Source organism: Prenolepis imparis, unplaced genomic scaffold (assembly GCF_030444845.1).
Source record: "Prenolepis imparis isolate NDT839.2.m4 unplaced genomic scaffold, iyPreImpa1.0 SCAF_14, whole genome shotgun sequence".
In the NCBI taxonomy this organism is placed as follows: domain Eukaryota; kingdom Metazoa; phylum Arthropoda; class Insecta; order Hymenoptera; family Formicidae; genus Prenolepis; species Prenolepis imparis.
Window position 1 is genome coordinate 208,571 of NW_028141172.1, and position 24,656 is coordinate 233,226.

The following is a 24,656-nucleotide window of genomic DNA, read 5'->3' on the forward strand; positions in this document are numbered from 1 at the left end:
TACATGTTTTGACATAAAAAAGTAAAAGAATGATAGGAAGGTGATGACAATACATAGACTGCAATTAATACAAATAACCAAAAAACCTATCAAATTAATAGACCTAAAAAATAGAGATTTTTATAAACTAATTTTTATTTTTAAACCTGTTTATTGATTATCTTACACAATCCGTTGGTAAAGTTGTTTAGTATCACAGCATATATACTTTCGACTCCATCTGTTGATGAAAAGAGAAAATAATATATCCTACGTGTGATAATGAAGCGTATGTTATATGTAATAGACTTATAGACAATAACAAATTAGTATTGTCAAATTAATTATCGCACTCGTTAATATTGAATAATATTTAATTAAATAAAAAAGAGAGACATATGCGCAATCGAGATTTTAAATATATAATAAATAAAAAGAGTTAAATTATAATTTTTATTTATTTATTTTTAATAAAATTTTTTGTAGCATTTATAAGAGAGAAATTGAATTTAATATAAAATTCTAAAATCTTTAACAGTATCTAATTAGAGAGAGAGAGAGAGAGAGCTTTCTTTTCAAGCAGAAGATTTGACCACGATTTTTCTTGAAATAATTTTTCTTCGATATCGTAATTAGCTGCATCCTATATCGTATTACGATTTAATGAGACTCTTTTCTTCCGCATCGGAATTACGTCGCTCCCGCGAGCCGTTCACTTTCGTTTTCAGGGGTGGTTGTACCCCGCTCGAATCGAGAGATTACGAAAGACCGCAAGGGGTTGAAACCCTCGAATGCGCAACCGCGTTGACCGCTGTCCACTTCTCTTAGAATCGGACTGTTCCCCACCTGCTTATAGTCGTTCAAGTATAGCGTCCGAATACTATTCTCGTAAAGTGAGGCGACGCGCGTGCCACAATCAGGAAATAAGACTCGCTTCCAGTATTTCGCGATCAACCGGCAAAATAAGGGGCTCCAGGGTGGCGAACGGCGAGCCGAGTAAGTATCATTTTCAATCGCGAGCGTGATTTTTCGATCTCGAGGAGGAAGGATCCGAATCAGAGATTCTTCATTTTTTTTAACTCTTCCAATTTTTCATCGCCTTATCTTAATAAATTACTTTGAAAAAAAAGAGCATCATGGGAGAGGGGAAGAAGACAAATATGTTTCGCTTCGATTCGGAACACGCTCGAACTTTTTTTTTATCGTAATGCGACGACTGTGATTAAGAACGTGGCAAGGAATAGAATTGCAGAAATAATTAATGACGCGAAGAGGATAATTCGATCGGCCGAGCTCTACTTTGAGTCTTTGTTGGACACATAGTAATGTCGTATAATGGAGGCATATATTATTAATCGGATGAGAGTTGCGGGGAGGTTTGCGTTAGCTAATGCGCGACAGAAAGAAAGAGAAGTATGATCGGACTCGATGGACGAAACTTTTTTCGAGTCGATAATCGCGCGATATCGTCGTAAAGCGTAAACTGCTTTGGGAGTAGATACAATCTGCATCTTTTTTCTACAAAAAGTAGGGCAAAGTTGCCATGTCGTGCAATTTTTTTTCACGTATATCCAGAGTCCAACGCTCTTCAAACCTCTCTCCTTCTGTAATTTTTTCTTTCCGTCATGTAATAAATTTTCACTGCACATATTTGTCTTCATAAGACATATTCTGTATAGTTTATTCGCTTCGTAGATGACAAATAGTTAATTTCTTTTTCTCCGATAGTTTTGTTCAATAAAGAATTAAATATGGCATGCTTGCGGATGATATTTTATTATATCTAATTTATAACGCACCGGCGCGGCGCGTCATCCTCGCAAAGGATGTCGCGACGCCAGTCGATGGTTTGTAGAAAAAAAAAACCGCGACCTCGCAACATAGTTTTGCTATAGAATCCGGGTGCAACAGTGTTTGAAGTCAAGGCGAAGAACAAAGCGTAGTCTGGTGGTATCTCGAATCGATATTACGCGGTTACGAAAAGAATTATTGCGCGTAAATATACCTCCCTTCAAGTTTTCCATGGCATTTGATCGGCGTGTCGCGCATTCTTGATCGCTCGCATTTCTCCTTCTCCACCCTTTTCCTTTTTGTCTCGACAAGGGCGATTTCGCCGTGCTGCAGTCAGCCGTGGTAACGCGCGATTTATTATTTAACGGGAATAATCGATGGCTTATGGATACGTGTACCGTGTCGCGATAGTACATCCTCCGCGACAGCCGTCATTTTCGCGATGGTGCCGCGACACGAGACAGGAAAAAAAGCCGCGCGTCGCGGCTCCTGAAGTCCTTCTCTTTCGGTGCAAGTAAAAAGCAAGCGGAGTATATAGTAGAGTCGCGGGAACTATGCTGGCGAGATTCAGGAACAGCTTCCTCTGCAGAGTGCCCAAATGTCCGGCTATCCGTATTCCAGGGATGGAGAAGCCGGAATCCTCCGCGGGGGGCGAAAGCGCCGCCGAGCTCGAGGACCGGGACCCCAACAGCCTGAATCAACATCTTCAGGTAAAGGAGTCGCTCTCTTCGCTTTCGAGAAAGTATGTGGGTATTCGTGCGCTTATCGTAAAATATTTAATCGCGTGAAGAGGTATAGGTGGTAAATTATATATTTCCTCAAATTCGATATTATTTTTTTTTTAATCGCATGATAATTCTTTCTTTATGCATTATGCGAGTTAAAAATGCACTGTAACTATTGCGCGTTTCAGTATTGCAATTCAACTAATGATACAACTATAAATTCCATGCAAAATAAATTGAATTCTTTTAGATTTTGAAATTATCAGATACATTAGCGTTGATGAGAAAGTGTTGAAAGTCGCAACCTACATTTCCTCGAAAAATAGTAATTGAAGATCGATGGTCGCCGACGTAGATTAATGGGGCCTTAGATTGAGTCATGTATTTTATTCGTAATAGCTTTACTTTCGCGAAAAAGTTATGACGTTTATTCCATCGACCGTACGATTGTTCGTTCCCATAATTTGTCGTATGCACGATCGTCGATTTAAGAGCGGAATTAATCGTTTTATGCAAGCGTGGTTTACGCATCACGTACGCACAGGTGATGTGGGACGATGTGATCGGGGAACCGGAAGGGATTCGTAGTCCCGAATGCTCCTGGCGACTGAGTGGACATTGTTTCCGTCTCTCCAGAGGATGTTGTTACGTGTTCCTCTCCGTTCTCGTGGCGCCTCTGCTCGCTCTCTGTTTGGGTTTCACGTTCGCCTGCCTCGCATTTCAGGTGAGAGTCGATAACCTCCTCCGAGTTGCGTGAGTCCGTCTCCTTGTGTCCTACCGATCGATTTTAGATATCCCATCACGATATAACTTGCTTTTTAATTATCCTGAATAGAATATATTATGAGCCTTGCTAGGATAGGATAGAATCGAGTTTTATATATTTATTTAATATGAATGATTATATCATCATATCTATATTGCATTGAGATATCTCCATTCGATATGAATATATTCGTAGGATACAAATTTAATATCCATTAGTACTAGCTTTAAATAAGACGATTCTCGTTCTTTCTTAAGATGTTAAATAATATAATAGGGAACATAAAAGATATTATTTAAAAAAAATTTTTTTTTTAATTTCTATAATAATGCCTGTAATATTTATCACCCTCTCTCTTTCTTACACTGTTATGCTTATTTATTATCTTAAAACGAAATAAAAAAATTGTCTACTTTATAATTATTATAAATACATACCAACAGTCGCGCGTTTAGGTTCTCATACTGGCTTTCTTTTCTTACTTAATTATCAGATAATTTTCTTCACTATTCTTTTATACCTTAATTGTTGCTTGCAGCATATATGGTGCGTCGCGCCGTGCCTGCGCGTGTGGAAAATCACATGCGCGGCGATGAGAAATTTCTTGGCGGCGGTGACGCACGCGATCGTCCGGCCGGTCATGGAGGCGATGGGTTACCTCTGCCACAATATCCGCGTATTTAATCAAAGACTGCCGGACGGTCCTTACCAGAAGGACGACCTGTTGGTCGTGTAATGAGTGTAATCGATGATTCCGCAACAGCGGATCAAATTCGTATATCGCGTTATCAGAATTTCGCATCTTTTTAAACACGTGACACGAATATCAGCGAATGCGAGGCATTGATAAATAGTATCGAGAGAGTTACATATACTCTCTCTCGTGAGAGAGAGAGGAGATATCTAATTCTATATAAGATACTTGCTAGACATTTTCTAGATCTAACAGCGACACGATACGCCCAAATGTAGAGTTGTTACGCGAAATGGAGAAAAAAAAAAAAATAATTTATATATCAAATTTTAATATAAATAATATTAATGATAACATTGAATGCGCATATCGCACATAATCGGGGAGATATATTTTTGTAGTCTAAGTTTTACTCGTGCAGTAATAGCGTCAAGGATTCCGTTGAATTATATCCGCAATACTATTATATATGCGACAGGAGTTCTATTGTTAAGTATGAATTGTATTAGTAAGTGTGTAAAGGTCTCCCTTGTGTGCGTTTTGGCCTTGTAAGAGTATAATAATTTTAACCTTGGCGCATGTCTCGGGGTGGTTGCAGATCGCGAGTTGAAGAAGGTTGTGAAGTAAACTAGATTTTTACACGAGACACAACCTTTCTTTTGTTCGTCTTTGTTGACTTTTCTCGAGTTTAGAATACTTTGTTGTGTATATTTTATTATTGGATAAGAATAATTATTCTCTCTCAAGTGAGAAGTAATCTAAAAACGCAAACCATTATAAAATAATTCAGAAAACTTAATCCAAAATTTTAATAACCTAGTGTAATATAAATTATTAATAGGAAGATACATATAACTAAAAAATTAAAGTACATAAAACTAAAATTATTAATAAAAAATATAAATATATATGAAAAAAATATAAATTGTATTGTAAAATATTATTATTATTATTATGTCGTTAAAAGCAGAAAAAATTAGACTGAAACAAAAATCCGTCCACTTAATTATTGTGTAATTAATATTAATGCAATTTATTATTAATATTTCGTATATAATTTCATATTTGTATAATTTTGTATAATTTCGTATATTTTCATTATAATATTTTTATCATAAATTTTGTCATTATTACTATTTTAATTATTTATTTTTATTACAAATATCGGTATATAAAAAGTTTTCACAACATCAAATTGTATATATAAATTTTCCTCAAGAAAACTTTTGGAAATAAAATATAGAATTTACAAAAAAGTATCTTATAATTTTGAATTTGAAGTTTGGACATTATATAATCTAAAAGTCATTAAAATTCAAAGATTTACTAGCAAAAATTTGTTGTAAAAATTATATGCAATAAAACATACATGCTTTAAAGAATCAACAGTCATTCAAATTTGCCTCCAAGTTTCTAGCAAGCCAATCAGAAATTCAGCCAATTACTACGTAAAATGTCACGACGCTATCAGCTGACTGACAAGTCGTCAACTGCTTAAAATGACATTTATCTAAAATGTCCAATATATTTAGTATAGTGCAATATTGAAATATTTTTATAAAACTCTTATTACAGTTTTTCGATCGCTCGCTACGAATACGCCTTAAGACGCATCTGATCAGGCGATTATTAAAGATCAACAAGTCAGTGTTTTATCAGTCGTTGTTCGATATGGCGAGTAATATACAGAGATTATTATTGAGAGTCGGTCGTTTGTGTCGTGTTAATCCCACGAGGCGTATCCTTTGGAAATTGATCAAAGATTAGCTAATTAAACCACATGTGATAAAATATTTACTCGTTACATTGTCCTTAAATCCTGAATCAGAGATCTCTGTCTCCGCGTCACTTCAAGGAAAACGTAAGTTATATAATTTATTTTGAATTAATTTATACATTTTTCAAGTATAGAGGTAGATATATAACCTAGTACACAAATAGCTTTTTAATCGTGAGATGATCTGTATACTGCTGGTCTATAGCAGTGATGAAATATAGGTAGCAGCACAATAAAGGCTCTTCTCAGCCGGTAGCTTGTTTGGTTCGGTCGATTTTATGCTATCTCATCTTTACTGATAACTGATAAAATATTTCAACATCTTATTCTTATTATAACACACACACACACACATTCTATTATTATATTGTTATGATTCTATAACATATTTTTATTAAAATTTTTACAAATTGAAATACTTATTATATAAATTTAATTATTATTTTTATTTTAATTAATTTATCTATCCTCTCAGCCGTTTTCAATTGGGAGGATCCGTTTGATCTTGAGTCGCGGTTGACGCAGGACGAGATTCTGATGAGGGATCAGTTTCGTTCTTACTGTCAGGAGCGATTGTTGCCGCGCGTGATCGAGGCAAATCGCAAGGAGCATTTTGACCGTGAGATTATGAGAGAGATGGGCCAGCTAGGGATATTGGGCTGCACCATGAAGGGTTACGGTGCTGCCGGGGCATCTTCGGTAGCGTACGGGCTCCTTGCCAAGGAGGTCGAGAGCGTCGATAGCGGATATCGATCAGCTTTATCGGTGCAGTCTTCTCTCGCGGCTGGTGCCATTTATATGTACGGCAATGATTGTCAAAAGGAGCGACTTTTGCCTGAACTGGGTAAAATGGTTCTTAGAATAAAACATCTATAGAATTTAGCTTTAAAACGTATAAAGAAAAAGAGAGAGAAAACATTATTTAAAGTTTAAGACTTTAGAACAGCAATATTTAATTTTCATCTTCAAAATATGAAAAACGAGACGCAGAGCTCTCTAAAAAAAGAAGTTATAATTTATTGAATTAAATTAATAATTGATCAATATAATTAAATTTAACATTTAGAGATTATATACCTATTATTAAAATTAATTAATAAAATTTAATTTCTCTAAAAAATTAATTAAATATATCATTTTCGTCGGAGCTATAGGCGATAATTTATAAGGCGTATTTTAGTTTCCGGGGAAATAATCGGCTGTTTCGGTTTAACGGAACCTAATCATGGTAGCGACATAGGATCCATGGAAACCAGAGCGACTTACGATTCCGATAAAAAAATCTACAAATTAAACGGCAGCAAAACATGGTTGGTTTTAGAAAATACTTTCTATCTACATTGTTTAAAAACTACTCTCTCGCGATCGGAAGAATCTCATTGTATCTCATTTAGGATTACAAACGCGCCCATCGCCGATGTATTAATAGTATGGGCGAAATGCGATGACAATAAGATTCGCGGATTTATCGTTGAGAGAGAGACCGCGGGAGATCGATTATCTACCCCAAAAATTCAAGGGAAATTTTCTTTAAGAACGTCCATCACCGGAATGATCTTGATGGACAACGTAATTGTACCTGAGGAAAATGTGTTGAATGTTCAAGGACTTAGAGTAGGTCTAGTATTTTTTTAGCAAACTAGGAATTTATATCCTGCATATTAACATTTTTATGTTATTTATTTTAATTTATTTATTACAATACGTTAATTGTGATTTAATTCATTATTAGTATATAGTGGTTAAAATATTTAAATTAATATAATATTATATTATATTAATATATAGTGGTTAAAATATTTAAATTAGTGATAAAAAAAGATATATAAAATGTGTGGCAAGATTATAGAGAGATTAGAATATTTAGTAAGTATGCACCTTTATATACAATATGTCAACCTAAAAAATTTCTGACTGATATGTGGATTGGGATATATTATAGATATATCATTGTACAATTATGAATTTTGTTTCTGACTATAAAATCTGAGTGATGTGGGATAATAAACCTCGCTTTGTGTGGATAGTTACAAAAATACACGTGGAATCGTACAATTATTGATCTCGTGTTTTTATTTATATTTACTAAAAAATAATAATTTTTTAATAAACAAATGAGAGCGGCGATTAAAATCTTTTGAAAGTCATTCAGAATCATAACGTTGGCAATGTATATCAGTTCGAAATCTTTTGGAGCTGACTATTTAAAGACAAATATTTACCAAACTTAATAATGTCTCGGCAAAGGGAGCTTTCGGTTGTTTAAACAATGCCCGATACGGCATCGCTTGGGGTGCGTTGGGTGCGGCGGAGACTTGCTTCAAGATTGCCCGATCTTACACTCTGGAGAGGCGACAGTTTAACAAGCCGTTGGCAGCGAACCAACTTGTGCAAAAAAAACTAGCTGACATGATGTGCGACATCGCGATCGGTCTTCAAGCTTGTTTGCAAGTCGGTAGATTGAAGGACGAGAACAGGTAAAATTCGCTTGAAATCGGGCAGACGAATTTTTAAAAAAAAGGGGCAAAATTAATATAATATATTCTTAAAATAATAATATTCTACATAATAAGAAGATTTGCAATTATTCAATTTGCAATGGGAGTTATATAATATTATATTTATAACGTAATTATGTATGTATAATATGTATATTAATGCGAAATTATTACTTTATATATAATGATATTGAGAGAAAGATGTATAAATGTGTAATAATAATCTTCGCGCAGAAAATTGTTGCGCGCGAATATATGCGAAAAATGATTCTGCGTTCCGTAGAGCCGCTCCGGAAATGATTTCTGTCATAAAGAGAAATTCGGCCGGCAAAGCGTTGGAGATTGCGCGAACCGCGAGAGATATGCTAGGCGGAAATGGGATTTCGGACGAGTATCATGTCATCAGACACATGATGAATCTGGAAAGCGTAAACACCTACGAAGGTAATGCCAAGATTATGTCGAAATGACGGGTATTTAATGCAATCAATATAATGATGGTGTGATGCGTCATTCGAATCTATTCTTTTTTTTTTTTCTTTCTTTCACAGGCACAACCGATATTCACGCGTTAATCCTCGGGAGAGCAATTACCGGCATTGCTGCATTCTAAATAATCTTCTTTTTATCAAATGTCAAAGACTGTCTTTGTATGTGTATATTATATGCCAACAATTTTCATTTTTATAAATGCGTGTTGAAATATTATATCGGCAATTTCTAAAAATTTCCTGTGTAATAAAATTGCCAATTATCTTTTGAATAAAATTTTTACATTTTAATATTTGTATATTAATATTGCTGAAAATCTCTTTTTGCTGAAGATTGAGATTTTAATAATCATGATACATATATAATTGATAGCTAATGCGTAATACTTAAAATATTTCACAAGTGTTACAAAAAACAATATTTGACATAATCAATTCAAATTCAAAAGCTTCAAGTATTATTAATTATTTTAATTAATAATTTTAATTATAAATAATCATTTCCTATACATGTACTTATTATTTTTACGGAAAATTAATTTTTCAAAAAATATTTTATTTTAACAAAATTATATAGATAATTATTCTCAAGTTTGAATTTGAAACATGCTAAAAAATTGCTCCAAATACGTTTCCGTTTCAATAAGGCTTTCATTACTTGGTACAATTTATTGCTCGTTTATTTTTTCTACTTTAAGTTTTAACAATTTTATGGTATGGGTTCTTTCAATATGCGTTGTTTTACATTCGCTCTTGCTCTCATCTTTCGAATCGTCGTTCATTTCATTCATTTATTCGTTCACGTCTAAATATACGGCGTTTGGCTTTTTCGATAGAAAATAATCGTAGTGATTTAAATCGAAACTTCTTTTCTTCTTTGAAATTATTAATTTTATAGCGATTGTGGTTTGATCGTCCCGAGTACAGTTTGAATCCGAGTCAGATTCTCAATTTTAAAGTTTTAAAATTGCGCGTTTAGAACATGAGGTAAAGTAATTAACACATATTAACATATTAAATACGTTTAGGATTAAATTAATTAAACATTAGGAAATGGACTACTGCGATTCAAAGAAATTGTCGCAATCACACAAACGTCATTAATTAATACTCTGAAAACGTCTAAAATATCAATAAAACATTCGAAATTATGAAAAACTATTCCGTATTATAAAACGATAAAATCGATATATTCATAAACATTGATCTTTGCGGTTCTTCTTCTGATTTTCTTTAGATTAATTAACCGAACAAATTACGATGCCGACATTTACGCTTTCTTACTCTTTTGCTTATTCACATTTTCTTTCTCTAACTATTAGACCTCCGTACAAATATATATGTGTATGTGTATATATATATTTATATATGTTTATACAGTGCTTTTAGAGATTAATTTGATATTAAATAAAAATATAAAACTCTATACGCGTCTTTCTCTCTTTCTCAACTACGGTTGTTTATTTATACTTTATACGATGTCTCGTAATTTAAGAGAGCGCGGCTGCTGCATTGCAATTCACTCAATGATTTCATTGTTGTGTACATATACGTATCTATAAAAATAAAAAATAAGCACTGCATAATTGACATGTGGCAGCAAAGGTAACTAAAATGTCTTGTTAGAAAAAAGTGCGTTAAATGACATATGACGATTCATTCTGCTTTCTCCGAGATGCTCTCACTTGTTTGTTAATAATTTTTTAGTGAGTAACAAAATATTTTAAAAGAAAATACATTATTACCATCTCTTTCTTGTTCTTTGAAATTTTTTTGAAAATATTAATTATTTTATTTAAAGTGTGATTAAACTAAACGACTAAAAGGGACTTTTAATTAGAAAACGAACATAGATATTTAAATCATACATTTATCTTAATTTAAGTAAACATTAATTAACGCTATTTATTAATTTAATTATATATGCTTTTCAAACATTTTTGAAGGACGTCTGAAAGATTATGTAGAACTCAATTTGATAATAATCAAATAGTAAAAAATAACGATAAATAAAAATGTCTTTAGCTTGGTAATATATCTTTTATACAACAAATTCACCGTTAAATTATTTCGAATCATCGATTATTTTTTTTTCTGAAACTTTATTCTAGTTGAACTGATTTTTTAGTAGAATTTTATTATAATTGAAGGAATCGATAATTTCCTAAATTGAAAATGTCATTATTTTTTAAGCCGTGATAGCATAAATCGGTCTAAAAAGTACAGGAAATAGTAGACGATGGAATGATTTCATTGCAGTTTGCCGTTGATCGTCACGATTCATCGATCGATCGATCGATCCTCGTGATTAATTGCACACGATCCAGTATCATCAGTAACGACAACAAGGGCGCTCAACACAAGCGACTCGAGTAATCAGAAATAAATTAAGTTTAATTGCTAAGTAATAAAACGTTAATTACATATGTCAATAATAATTAATTTAAGTTTACAACACACGTCTCGTGCAAAAGTGTAAAGAACGTTTGTTTTTTTTATCGTGCTACACTCAATACCATTGTTGTCTTGTTTTTTTTTTTTATTTTTCTTGTTACGACTTAATGTTGTATGTGTTTGCATATGTATGTCATGTGTGTGTCTGTATGTGTGTTAATGATTCTCGACTACAATAAGCTCTTGATAAAACGTAGTAACATTGTTAGTTTACAATTCGCCTCTTTCTCCTCTCGCGGCTCTCGAGATCGCGGATGTGTCTATTACATAGTTGCACATCACGGTATATAACGCCGGGATCGAATTCAGTTTTTTTTTTTTTTTTTTCTTTTAATCGAATCCACGTTGACGACGATTATCGAAATCCGGGAAAGGAAAATTTATTTTTCAATTGTAGATTGAGAGAATTTTTTCGCGTATCGCGAATTCGATCCCGTCATCTTCACAAGTATCGATCGTCGGGTCTGTCGCGTCGCCGCGCGAGAAAATTCAATGGCACGCCGGAAACCGTCGCGACCAGAGTCGCTCGGGCTCATATAACCACATTTTGTTGCCTACCAACGGATACACGTAATTGTAAATAAATTAATGACTCGCTCTTCCTGTCTCTCTCCCTCGCTCTCATATCCTCCTCCTCTTTCTTGCAGTTTCGCTCGACTTGTGGTATACATCGCGATTATGGATATCTTCGTCCTCCTGTCAACGTCAATACCTCGAATCCTTTTTTTTTTACATTATCATCTCGACTTGAAGATTAAAATTTTCTAGGAAAGAATATTAAACACGCGGGTGAAAATTCTTTTCTTCCGAATATGTGTAATTTTGTGATGCAAATATCAATGTATAATTGCAATTTCGCGCGAGTGTTGCATTGCCGGACTTGAGGTATTGATCGCGATACTTTGGGATAAATATAAAATTATCTTTTTCTTCTCTCACTTTTCTTTCACAACGAATGGAAAGAGTAGAAGAAATAGAAACAATGCTGCTTAAGTACCGGTCTTTGTTTATATGCCGATTTTTCCAATTTTTCCAAATTCTTGACAGGAGCTTCGACATATCATTCTGCGTTTACTGTCGTTTACTCTCCTCCTTTTTGCATCCGCAGAGGGTGGAAACCAGCAGTTTCGCGTTATGCGCCGTTATACACGAAATGTTTCGCGCGCGCGCGCGTCACAATATAATAATAATAATATATAATAATATATAATAATAATAATGTATATCTGCATTTGCACTTGTATTTTACATTATTTCATTTCTGATTAACTAATCGATACCTTATTGTCGTACGAACTGTTTTCATGTTCTTCTATCGCTTTCTTTCCGTTTCCTTCTGCTTTTCTCTTCTCTGTTCCTTTCGCCTCGTTCGAGAGAAAACGTTATTTCGAATCTTTTGACAAATTTTTCTCGACTTATTCCACTTTTCTTCATCCCGCCCCCATTAGTCTCTCTTTCTCTCTTTCCTTTGTTGACTCTTTTGCTTCGATCGTAATTTGTTTATGAAAGATTGGACGAGCCGAGGTAGCAGCAGTCGCAATATAAATCGCAACAGGGATGAGAAGTTTTCGAGAGAATGAAAAACTAGAGAATCATGTCGTCTCTCTCTCTTTCTCCCTCTCATCTTTAGTCCTCGAATAGATGAAAATGAGAGACTTTTCTTGCCCGGGAAAGATTGTATCGAGTCTTTTTTTTCTTTTTTTCTCTCTTTTTTCTTGCCGACGTAAATTCTGCCGATTCTTTTCTTCTACCCCTGCCCGTGGAAAAACGAAGTAAAAATTCTCTGCGAGTGGGGTGGAAACTAGATCGATATAGACACCTAATATTGTACGTGGTCGTCGTCGATAGTTTCTAATCCACTGGATATGTGTCACGTAACGAACTAACTATCGAGACGAGCCTCTCTCTTGGCGCAATATATAAATAGATTCATCGAATTTTATAGTCTTTCACACACACACACACATTCTCTCTTTTTCTCGCTCGCTCGCTCGCCCGCAATCTCTCTTTCTCTTATTCTCATGTTCAAATTAAAGACGCGTAACAGTCGTTATCGGTCGATCGATCGACTTGAAGATCGTTCGATAATCGTCCTCGCGGCGGTCAACACTGTTCACCGTAGTTAGTGGTAATAATATCCATTATTTATATATATATATAATATATATAATTTTTATTTATACTTATGTTCATATTTATATATTTATATTTGCATTTATATTATATTTATATCTATATTTGCATTTATATTAATACATACATACATACGTACATACGTATATATGTATATATATATGTAGGTATATGTATATATGTATATTTTACGTTCTCTGTCTTTCTCTCTGTTTTTCTTTCTTTCTCGCCTTCCTCTTGCTGTTTAAACTTTTATGGTGTATGTATGTATCTCTCTTTTTCAACTACGTTCTCGTCTTATTTTTTTCTCCTATATAACAGAAACATCTCGCATCTGTCGTCGCTTAATAATTAATAATCATTGCCATCAGTAATGGTATAATTGTAGTAATAATGAACCTTCTCTCCTCTCGCAACTAAAATTATATTTACATTTTTATCGTACATATTGATTCTATCCGCGTGTGTATGTGTGTATGTGTGCACGAATATGCATACTACTACGTGTCTCGAAATTACCTCGATCAAATGACATTTCGACTTTTCGATAATATTACATCATAGTTTTTAATTTCTTCATTAAAATAATTTTCCAATTCCAATACAATTAAAACATGTGTCTCGCGTATAGAGGAATAATAATGTATAATAAAATTACTAATGTTTGCATTTTTTTTTAGTAGAAAGCAAAAACATTTATCAAAGGAACTTTGTCGGTATTTTTTAATCAATTAATTATCGTGATCATACAAATTCACAAAACATGGCGAAGGAGCGTGAAAGACGTGTATCATTTTCTTTCTTTCGACCGCGAAATTTTTACATTCGATCGAGCACCTTAACGTGTCCGCGATAATAAGACACAATTGTCTCGAACGAGGGAATTTCCATGAAAATTCGCGCGCCAGTTTTTCCGTGATTTACCAACGTGAGTCCTATCAACTTTGAACACTCTCATCCGAAAAACAGTTCCTCCTTATATGTGTAATTATATATATATATATATATAATTAAATTGTTATTATAATATATATATGTTTATTTTGTACTGTATACGATCTTAAACCGACGACCGAGGAGGCCGCTCGCGTCTCTCCATGGATTCATTCTTGCGTCGAAAAAGATTTTGCATTATTTTCCCCATTAAAATAAGATGGAGAATTATACAGTTTTTTTTTTTTTTTTTTTCATCGGGAAGTAATGCAAACGTCCTTCTCGCGTTGAGCCGAGCTGATTCGGGTAATCTAATCTTCAAACACTCAGAACTGATACTCGCTTTGAATAATCGTTTATTTGAGACGTCGTTTGTTTGATAAATGAATAATAAATAATGAAAATAGCGTCAAGAGAAATGCTAATCAATCAACGTGCAATGTTAAGAAGAAAACGTGGGTCGGTGTATTTGAATTATTTTAGAGAGGAGATTGTTGTTGTTGCACAAAAGCGGTAACATACCTCGAGTCGCCATGCACGCTCTTTCTAATGGGGGGGGGGAGGAGGGGGGGTCGATATAACTTTACAAAATGTTACACAATTACATGTTCGATGACGAACTGCTGTAGCATCGAGAAAGCTGCGAACGCGATGTCGCGTATGCATTTTTCTCTTTCCTATATTCTAAAATATAATAAATTAAGTAACATATGTCGTAGATAATATCGCCGAATTTCAACATTCAACGAGCATTCGAGTGCGAAGAAACAACGCGTCATTTCACTCGCGAGACGAACGATTCTAAAATAGCGGTGTGTGATCGAGCGATTTTTCATATTTTCTCAAAAAACCCAATCCTGGATATATGTATCGAGAATTTACTCTTTCGTTCTCAGAGTCATGTCAATTGATTCAGCGAATGAGGTCATCTACAAATATATATAAATATGTATATTATGTTTTAGCAAGCGCAATTTTTGCGCGATTCAATAATAGTTTAAATATTTTCTTAAATTTTGTTCATATTTTAAAATTTTTGTCAATTTAATAGAAATTAAGAAAATGGAGTTTATAAACTATTATGTGCAAAAAACCGACAAATTATTAGCTCTAAGATATACAGTGATATTTCGACTGATTTTTATTTTTGCATAGTCGAATTTTTTCGTTCGTCGATACTCTCGATACTTTTGAATCATTCTGTGTTCATTAAATCTCGGCGATTCACCCTGTATGATTACTCGGACTAGCATAAACGATCCTTTTACAATCACGCAAAAAAGAAGGAGTGACGTATAGCAGTGTCGCTCGAACGAAATCTCGCAGAACTGATCGCTCGCCACATCGCGACGTGTATATGTATGTGTGTTGGGTGTGTGTCGAAGCACAAAAGAATTTTCGCTACGCAAGAGCCACAGACGCAGAGTGCAAGTCGGCTGGAATGCGCTTTTCTGCAATCAAACGTCACACCGATTCGTTTTCGCCCAGCTTGGCGAACGCCGTCGCTTACGTAATAAAAGTGTGTGTGTATGTGTGTGTATATATATGTGTGTGTGTCTGTGTTTATGACTGTGTAAATCTATCTGTATACATATGTATGTTCTCTTTCCTTTTTTTCTTTTTTTTTAAATATGTACAATAGCACAGCACAATTGCAGTACGATATCGAGTGCGGCTCGCAAAGTCTCTCTCTCTCCCCCTCTCTCTCTCTCTCTCTCGCTTTCTTTCTCACAGGCTCTCACTTATTCTCGCGGTCTCTGTCTCTTGTGGGAGATCGCGCGGTATAGCGCGGCCATCCGTTTTAAAAATCGCTCTCTTCTTTCCCTATTTCCACACGTCTCTCTCCCGCCATCGGTTCGCACAAAAGAGCGTCCATTCTTCCGAGATGTACATGTTTATACATACATACTGTGTGTGCACACGTATATATACATACATGTATATATACATATATATGTATACATACACATCACTTGGCACGTGCACCCTCACACGAAGCCACTTTGAAAATTGGTTCACATTTCGTCTGACCAACGAGGACACGATGAATCGGTCGCGCATTTGGCGCCGCTGATTGCGTGATCATCATCAAACCTCACCGCTACTCGTGTTTGGGGAAAAAGCGCCGATTAACTTCTCGACTGGTTTAATAGAGTACGTACACAGAATATTTAAAAAGAGAAAAAAAAAATAAAAACTGTGCTCTTCATCTTAATTGCTAGCATTGCTTCATTTGCAATAAAGCGACTTTTATAGAAATTGAATTTCAGACTGGAGAGATTAATTCAAATCGTCATCGAAATCGCTAATTTCTAACTATGAAAAAACACGCGCACGCGATAGACAATAGATTTTCATATATACCTACATGAAAATCCATCAACTATTTATTTGATATATATATAAAAAACAAAATAAACTATAAATATATATGGCCTCGAATGAAAATAATAAAAGAGTCAACACACACAGTAGAAGCTTTTTAATTAGTATGACGCTTCTTAAAGTCGCTGCTTTAATTAGTATCGTTATTGAATGTCGGAGCTTCTATAAACTTGACAGTCTCTCGACTATTCTCTCGTGGATTAAGAAAAAGTAGAAAACGAGCGTTATCTAAATGTTCACTCGATTGTCAGAGCGCTTTGAATTCCGCGCGACAAGCGCAAATATTAAATGTTTGCTTTTGCGATCTCGATCCGCTTAAAGCAGCGACTATTCTATCCTTAAGAAATAAGATAACAATCGATATCTCGAGACAGACTTTGCTAAACTAAACTTATTTCGGGACAACGAATAAACTCAACTTTAACCGCGCAACTTTAATCGCGTGGAAGGAAATAAACGTGAGCATTCTCGAAACGATTTCGACTTGGCGCTATTAGCACCGAAAGCTGATTTAGAATTCAAGTTTCAGAGTTTTGACTAGAAGTGAGAAGCCGTTTCGCAAATTAAAACGGCAAATGGTTCTTCCTAAAACATATTACGATAGACTAGAACGTTAAGAATCGGGCACAAAAAGTCCAGATCAACTTATGCTAATATGGCAAACTATGGCACAGAGTTTGCGAGGTATTCAAAGTCGAGATACGAATTAATCGTTATCGTATATTCTCATCTTAAAAATACAAAACTATTCACGAGAGACAGCTAACTTACACTGCGACGTTACGTTGAAATAAACAAAGATAGCTCTGATTAAAAATTAAATAGAGGAATTCATTGTTTTTATATAATCGCTATTCTCAAGTCTTGGATACAATCGACTCGTTCGTTTATTCGACTTTGAACATTGACTTAAGAACCTTATGATACAATCTACTGATAATACTTGAAAACGCACCAGTCTAAAAAGGAAAAAAAAAAAAAAAAAAAAACGCCGAATTATCGGATCTGATTTGGATCGCGATCACATTCGCGGGAGCTGTAATAATCGATCGCATTCAGCGGCTAGGACGTTCTTGTTCGATACAATTCGATCGTCGATTAACATATACAAATGAGAATCAATAATTAGCAGTAGATGCAATTTTTTTAAAGTTTCCACGCATAAGCCTACGCGGAATAAAATTTCTCTACAGAAGCAAACGGTATTTAAATAAATATAATATTGATTCTTAAATCTCGAATTTCGATTTTGCTTCAGATATAGTTGATCGATTCTCGATAACAATGTCTTCAAAGTAGATGACGAGCAAATAAATGGTTGAAATAATCTTGATATTTCGATCATTAACTATAGAGAGAGATTATTCGCATAAAACAAAGACCCTATAGCATAAAATAAAAAATAAAGTAAAAAATCTCGTTCTTTTTCGATCGAATGTGTCGACAAGGACATGTCCACGAGGTTGTAAGCCCTTACGAGAAGGGCAGATCCTCGTCTGGCGATTCGTCGTGGTACTCCTCGTGGTCGGATGTGTGTCACAAAACGTCGCTCGGTTGGCGCTGTCCGATGCCTATCGTGGGCGACAACTGTTCCTCCTCGACCGCCACCGTCTTCGGATCCTCGTCCTTCCATTTGTCCATGGAGCGGCGTCGGGCGTTCATGAAGAAATTGCCGACCGTCGTCGGTTCCAGGCCCAACTGCCTCGCGATTGTCACCTGCATCTCCTTCGACGGCCTCTTGGTCTCCTGCGGAGAACGGAAAATTCACACTTTTAGATGTTATTTCATATTAGTATTCATTTAGTCAATGGTGTTGATTATACACACATGTATAGTCCATTTCATTATTCTATTTTTCTTTAATTTAATTTATTTGTAAATGTCACTTTAATTGCGCACATTTCGCAAGATTTAATTATTGGGTTGTGTTGATTAGTGTCGATAGCAATTTATTTTTGCATCTTCATCTTTTTTCTGTCGAAGAATATACATATGTATATGTATATATATCATTGATTGATAAATCTTGTTTGTGTCGGGCAGTACACATTTATTACGTATATGTTAGTTTTATATTCTACTATTTTTTATTTACTATTGTTATTATTTTATTTAATTATCATTAGATATATATATATATATTTTCTTTTTGCATTTTAATTTTAATTTCGACATTCCAACAATTATTTGCAAGAGGGAAATCGAGCATCTGAAAAACAAATATATATAAAAAGAATGGAATTAATTTAATATTTTTTTAACAAGTTGCCAAGAAACGCGTCTCTATATCTAGTAAAACAGTAGTATAATAAAATATTCTATTACTATTGAATTAATCTCTATTTTTATTCTGTCAAGAGAGATTTAGGCGCACATTCAGATGTAGATTCGGAGTACAATGTACTCTACAAAGGGCTGTGTGTGCTAATTTCGACTATGCCATATGAAAGTATTGGTTAGTAATAATTGTTACTCTGGCAATCGATATACTCTACCTCGAGTCGCGTTATTGATCGGGCTACGTTGGGTAAGAAACGTCGCGTGGGAAGAAAACGTAGTAGTCCATTTACCACATGTAAAGAAATGTTTATCGTCCACCGAACGAACGAACGATGGATTATATCGTTAAAAGTGTCAGTTTAAAGTATTATTTTAAAATCATTAATTTATCTTGCGATCTTCTCGATTTTTAATTCAAATATATAGTATATAGCTAACACACATTTGCACTTTTCAGAAAAAAATGGAATAAATTTAAATGAAAGATGAAATGCATATAAAAATATATATAAAAACGAGCAAGTTAAATAAAATCAAACAGATTTTAATTTGAACAAATTTGGATTACGTTTTAAACGAGGAATATTTGCAAAATTCGATCGCGCAATGTCATGTAAAATTGCGCAGCTTTTCTCATACCCCGGTGAGAGAGATGCGATTTTCTTGCCGTCACTTTCAAAGGGCTCTCTCTCTCTCTCTCTCTCTCTCTCTCTCTCTCTCTCTCTCTCTCTCTCGCTCTCTTTCTTTGGCAGGTAGTTAGGCGCGATGTATGACGTGACGTGTGTACACGCGTACGTACGTTCGCGCGCGAAGCTGAAACACACATCGCCCGTGCATAGCGCACACAGTGGCTGTCAAGGAATAATCACGATGCCTCGTCGCGATAGTGTCCCGCATTTCCAACAATTGATGCGTCGTTCTATACGGAGCGGGCACCGCCTTCGTGTTTTGCAACTGCAGCTGCAGCGAAGTCCGCGCGGATACGCGCGTATCAATAGCCAGCGGCGACAACACGCGGTTCTCTCTCTCTCTCTCTCTCCCTCTCTGTATGCCTTAAACGAAGTCCCGGCGCGTGTCCGGCGCAAGTTAAGCGAAATTAACGTCCACGAGTTAATTAAAGTACGCCTCTCTCGGCCGCCGCCGCCGCTGCTGCTGCTGCTAACCGTTGCCTTTTCCTCTGAAAATCGAAACCCCGTCGATTCCACGCGTCACCGCGAATTAAATTATTAATTAATTTCGGGGATATTTAACGGCTCGAGCGCGCGCGGCCCTTGAATTCGGAATTATTTAATCCCCCCGCGGCTATCTCTAACCGGAGAATTCGTGCCGGTTAGCTGATACACGTGTGGAAATTTTATTATTAAATTTCGATAAAACTGCTTTTTCTATCTCTATAAGTGCATGATCCATAAAAAATGTAACAAAAACTACTATTCAATTTCTCGTCATCTAAAAGTGAGATTAAATAAATTTTGATTTTTCTCCATCTTCCATACAGATTTGATATTATTAAATTTCTCTTTATTTATTGTAAAAAAATTTTATCCAGCCTAGTTTTGCAATTTTTATCTATCGTATAAAAGATCAATTCTTCTATAAAAGGATTTCAGATAATTTGTGTCTTTGGCAAATATCTTACTTAACCGAGTGCATGAAAAATGAATCTCACTTCGTCTTCGTAGTGTCTCGTAAGACTCTCGTTGTCGTGTCTTAGAGAAAGTGCTGGAAAGAGCTTCGGTTTTTTTTTTAAATCGGGTTAAAATTTCAATGCAAAAGGCCGCGTTCCGGGACACTCCTGTAGAGTGCCGTTTCCGTAATGAAACAGAATATCAATTATATCTTTGCAATTACAGCAATTAATACTCATTCCGATGGAGGCCGGGAGACTGCTTGCCGTAAAGGCGGCGCGATAGTCGCTTTGAGAATATAATCGAGGTTGCGAGCTTTATATTATTACGTCCGGGGACGCAAATAAAAGTCTCATCTCTCCGGAATCTCTGCGCAGCCCATTATACTCAAATCGCCCTTCAAATGTTTTTTTATTATATAAAGCGCGCGTATTAATTATCTCTACAATTAAAGCAATTAATAGCAATCGCTCGCAGGAGAAGCACGCGCCTACATACGCGTTGCGTAAAGACTGCAACCGTTTAAAAAGGGACTTGTCCCTTTTTTGAGGAGAGAAATTTTATTCTCCGAATGTATATGCGTTAAACGCGCCTTCTTTACCTATTAAAGGAAATTGCCTTCGTGAGTACAGTTCGTGCCGCGCTCCATTTTCGAAATACAATTTATTTAACGAAGACATTATATATTTTTCCATTCTTCTATATTCAATTTTTAATTATTCAATATCTCTGAGAATTAATATTATTTTAATATACCTGGTATGGAATAATTTTTTATTTCAGCATTACGTATAAAAGATCCAAATTTTGGATTATGTCAAGATCTCTTAAATGTAATAAGAAGAAGAGAGTATATATTTACTTTTATGAATCTTATATACGATTTCAGTGTTTAGGTTGATGTACGATTTTTTTCTATATAAAATAATGACTAAAATATATCTTTATATTTCAGTCTGCGAAATATTAGATACTAATCGGTCAATTTAGAATTATTATTTTTATATTAGCATACTCGTTGAGATATATCCTCAAATCACTCTACTTAGCGGTGCTGTGTTTTTTCTTTTCAAACATCTTTCCTTTGAATCTTTACTTTAAAGATACTCGCGAGGATTAATTTGTACGAAATCCAAGCACGCAATCGAGGAATGATTCGATAATCGCGCGGAAAAGATTGCGCGCAATTCGGAATGTACGAGTACAAAGTAGGCTAAGGTCAATTCGCAAACTATTTGGCGTCTGTCCAGGAACTCGAAGAGAGAGACTTTGTTTTTATTTCTGCTCCGCGATCACGCGCGAAGCACGATCGCGATAAAACGCGAGTAAAACGTTGGAATCTCGTTAAAGTGGGCTCGATTCCGAGGATTAAAATGCGCCCAACATTTGCTTCCTCCCTATTCTAAATTCGAAATTTCCGCCGCGGCTACAACTAATCGTTTAAACTTATCGCCCTCGCGAAGATCCTTAGACGAGATTGTCGCACCGTGTTCCTCAACTGCTTGGCATAGTTTTCAATCATTCGAAACACGCATTTGACGCCATTATTGTCAAGAGTTGTGCATTTATTTCTCCCGTGCATACGTCTCGATTTATATTCGATTTAAAAGACATTTAAAAAATTTTAAATACCGCGGATTTTTATTTAAGAGAACTATATTTCTTAGATTTATAAACACATACGCGAGATGGATGACTAATTTTTATTTAAATTTGATTCACAACAAATTATTGCATATTTGATTTAGTGAATTTATCCGCTTATTTCAGTCGAGCGCATTTAATGGCAAGTTTTAGTGTGCCATTTATCCGCGACTTCTTAATGAGATCGATCGCTGTTTTTGATTGAATTAATCCGATCAAGCCATTCTTTCGTTCGGGCTTAATTGACATTAACCGAAATGTTCACGAAATAGAACGTCGGAGTAATATGGGCAACGCGAGATTCTCGCGCGATTCCGCAAATCGTATCCTGAATTACCGAGTCCGATGAAATATCGCGTCAATAATCCGGACCGATCGAACGACTCGTCAGGATTTATCACATTTGATACGGACGACAAACGCACACGCGTGCCGAAAAAATTGATCGTTAAGAGTAATACTCTCCGTGCATCTCTCCCCCCAATTGCGCAAAAAAAATTCTATTCGATCTAAAGGCAATCGGTTTTGCGACAAAGCAGAAAAGTTGATTTCGCAGAAAAGGCAATTTCGCAAACGCGCGCGCGTGCCGCGCTATTTATACGATAATTTATCGCCATCGGAAACGAGTTATCACGTTTCATTGTTTCGCGATGCGTCCGCGCTGATTGTAATCATAGTTGTAATAGCCGCGAATGTAACCGATGTAGCCGATTACATATCGAATTCGATCGATCCCCGCATTTGGCGGATTGAAAATACCACGTTATCTTTCAATTCTTCGATAACAAACGATGCGTCCATTAAACCGTAATTTGTGCTCTCTTAGTAAAGTTGTTTAAGGACATTTCGATATTTCATAACTGTCGTGACAAAGTAAACTGCTCTCTGAACACTCGTGAGAAAAATTTGGCCTTTTTATGTAATATTAGAACAACATAAGCGCCATTCTTCAATTTTATATTAAAAAGAATGATATTTATAAAAAAATAACATATTTTGTTTAAACTCGATTAAAATATTTTTTCACAGAAATTAGCTGATTAAAGCGTTAATTTGCTAATTAAATTTTAAAATAATAATATGGTAAAAAATTAAAATAGTAATATGTTGAAAATAATGTTATAATTTATAATTATTCTTTGTTCTTGATTAATATTTTTTGACAGAAATCAGCTGATAATTGTCAAAAATATTATATTATTTAAAACATATTATTATTTTAATTTTTATAACATATTTATATCATATATTAATTAGCAAATTAACACTTTAATCAGTTGATTTCTGTCAAAAAATATTAATAAAGCGAAAATTTGTTAATTAAATTTTAAAATAATAATATGTTATGAAAATTGAAATAGTAATGTTTTATTTTATTTGTTACAGGTGGCACTGCTGATAAGCTGCTCGCGAGATTCTCGAGTGTCGAACGGACGTTGATTCGTGCAATTATAGTTTCCGCATTATTATTTCTCATTGCGCAATGTATGCGAAATACGTGTGCGATTCACGCGTCGCGTCGGGAGTGCCGTGTAAAGTATCGGGCGATCGTAATTATTCGTTTTTTCGCGAATGTCGTGAGTGCTACCTGAACTAAGAGAGGAGGAGGAGGTCCGGGGAGGCATCGGGCGACAGCAGGGCTACTGTGAGGTAAAACCTAAAAATATTTTTTTCTAAACTACATTGAGATATTCGACCGTTTCCAGACTTTCAAAACACCTGTACACACACATACACCCCCCCCCCCACACACACATGTATATACATAATTTGAATATTTTGTTTTCAGATCAATGTGTGCTGTGTACTACAATTCCGCTATTGCACGGACCGGTGAGTGAGCAATTATTTATTTCGATCGAGATAAGAAAATATTATAACATCCCTTTCTTAAAAATGCATGTTAAGTCCATTCTTGCAATATTGTTGCATCTTTTCCGCGATGCTCATTGACTGTCTCGATTCACATTGTGCGTTATATTCGCTGCATCGAGAGGCTGTCGCGAAAGTTAGTAGTTTGACAGTTTGTTGAAAATAAAATGAAATAAAATAATATGTTTTAAATAATATGTTATAATACTTTAAACTCTCTCGATTAATATTTTTGATAGTCATCAGCTGATTTCTGTCAAAAAATATTAATCGCGGATAAAGTATTATAACATATTATATTACTTACAAAATATTATTTTAATTATAATAATATGTTGTAAATAATATAATATGTTATAATACTTTATCCGCGATTAATATTTTTTGACAGAAATCAGCTGATAACTGTCAAAAATATTAATCAGGTTTAAAGTATTATAACATATTATTTAAAACATATTATTTAATTTTATTTTGAACAAACTGTCAAACTGCTAACCCTTGCGATGACAGCCTCTTGATACTATGAATATAACGCATAACGCGAATTGAGACAGCCAATAAGCGGAAGAAAAGCAACATTACTTGTGAGAATCGACTTAACAT

At 34.9% G+C, this 24,656-nt stretch overlaps 4 protein-coding genes across 14 annotated transcripts in view; 3 read left to right on the top strand and 1 right to left on the bottom strand.

Moving 5' to 3' along the window:
* Positions 1-24,656, top strand: part of LOC145945730 (uncharacterized) — a 262,355-nt gene that overhangs the window by 114,758 nt on the left and 122,941 nt on the right. For all 6 annotated transcript variants that reach the window (XM_083054894.1, XM_083054893.1, XM_083054898.1 and 3 more), the window contains 2 exons: positions 23,565-23,828; positions 23,968-24,011. In XM_083054894.1, coding sequence (XP_082911020.1) covers positions 23,565-23,770 — 206 coding nt within the window. In that variant the 3' untranslated portion in view covers positions 23,771-23,828; positions 23,968-24,011. The remainder of the gene's footprint in view (positions 1-23,564; positions 23,829-23,967; positions 24,012-24,656) is intronic.
* LOC145945729 (caveolin-3) lies at positions 714-4,977 on the top strand. Of its 3 annotated transcripts, none has more exons than XM_083054889.1 (4): positions 714-975; positions 2,392-2,480; positions 3,040-3,219; positions 3,800-4,977. In XM_083054889.1, the coding sequence occupies exons 1-4, from the start codon at positions 771-773 to the stop codon at positions 3,995-3,997; spliced, it is 672 nt and encodes a 223-aa protein (XP_082911015.1). In that variant the 5' UTR covers positions 714-770; the 3' UTR covers positions 3,998-4,977. The 3 variants fall into 3 exon arrangements, with proteins under 3 accessions (XP_082911015.1, XP_082911017.1, XP_082911018.1); XM_083054891.1 differs by having other exon boundaries at positions 894-975; positions 1,224-2,480; positions 3,800-4,974; XM_083054892.1 differs by having other exon boundaries at positions 942-975; positions 2,083-2,480; positions 3,800-4,974.
* Positions 5,409-9,012, top strand: LOC145945725 (glutaryl-CoA dehydrogenase, mitochondrial). Its single transcript, XM_083054884.1, has 8 exons — positions 5,409-5,693; positions 5,784-5,816; positions 6,208-6,576; positions 6,913-7,042; positions 7,127-7,346; positions 7,980-8,209; positions 8,514-8,674; positions 8,782-9,012. Exons 1-8 carry the CDS (start codon positions 5,627-5,629, stop codon positions 8,841-8,843), a joined length of 1,272 nt encoding a protein of 423 aa, XP_082911010.1. The 5' UTR covers positions 5,409-5,626; the 3' UTR covers positions 8,844-9,012.
* Positions 11,095-24,656, bottom strand: part of LOC145945724 (uncharacterized) — a 79,439-nt gene continuing 65,877 nt past the window's right edge. For 2 of the 4 annotated variants that reach the window (XM_083054880.1, XM_083054879.1), the window contains one exon: positions 11,095-18,372. In XM_083054880.1, coding sequence (XP_082911006.1) covers positions 18,163-18,372 — 210 coding nt within the window. In that variant the 3' untranslated portion in view covers positions 11,095-18,162. The remainder of the gene's footprint in view (positions 18,373-24,656) is intronic. The other 2 variants (XM_083054883.1, XM_083054881.1) reach the window with 1 other exon arrangement.

What these genes read in the sequence shown, in the direction of transcription:
- LOC145945729 (XM_083054889.1), top strand. Translation starts at nt 771, where the DNA reads ATGCGCAACCGCGTTGACCGCTGTCCACTTCTCTTAGAATCGGACTGT. An exon ending in GGTGGCGAACGGCGAGCCGA is followed by an intron (nt 976 to 2,391) that starts GTAAGTATCATT and finishes TCCGTATTCCAG; the next exon opens with GGATGGAGAAGCCGGAATCC. An exon ending in GCCTGAATCAACATCTTCAG is followed by an intron (nt 2,481 to 3,039) that starts GTAAAGGAGTCG and finishes ACGTACGCACAG; the next exon opens with GTGATGTGGGACGATGTGAT.
- LOC145945725 (XM_083054884.1), top strand. Translation starts at nt 5,627, where the DNA reads ATGGCGAGTAATATACAGAGATTATTATTGAGAGTCGGTCGTTTGTGT. An exon ending in TCGTGTTAATCCCACGAGGC is followed by an intron (nt 5,694 to 5,783) that starts GTATCCTTTGGA and finishes ATCCTGAATCAG; the next exon opens with AGATCTCTGTCTCCGCGTCA. An exon ending in TGAATGTTCAAGGACTTAGA is followed by an intron (nt 7,347 to 7,979) that starts GTAGGTCTAGTA and finishes GTCTCGGCAAAG; the next exon opens with GGAGCTTTCGGTTGTTTAAA.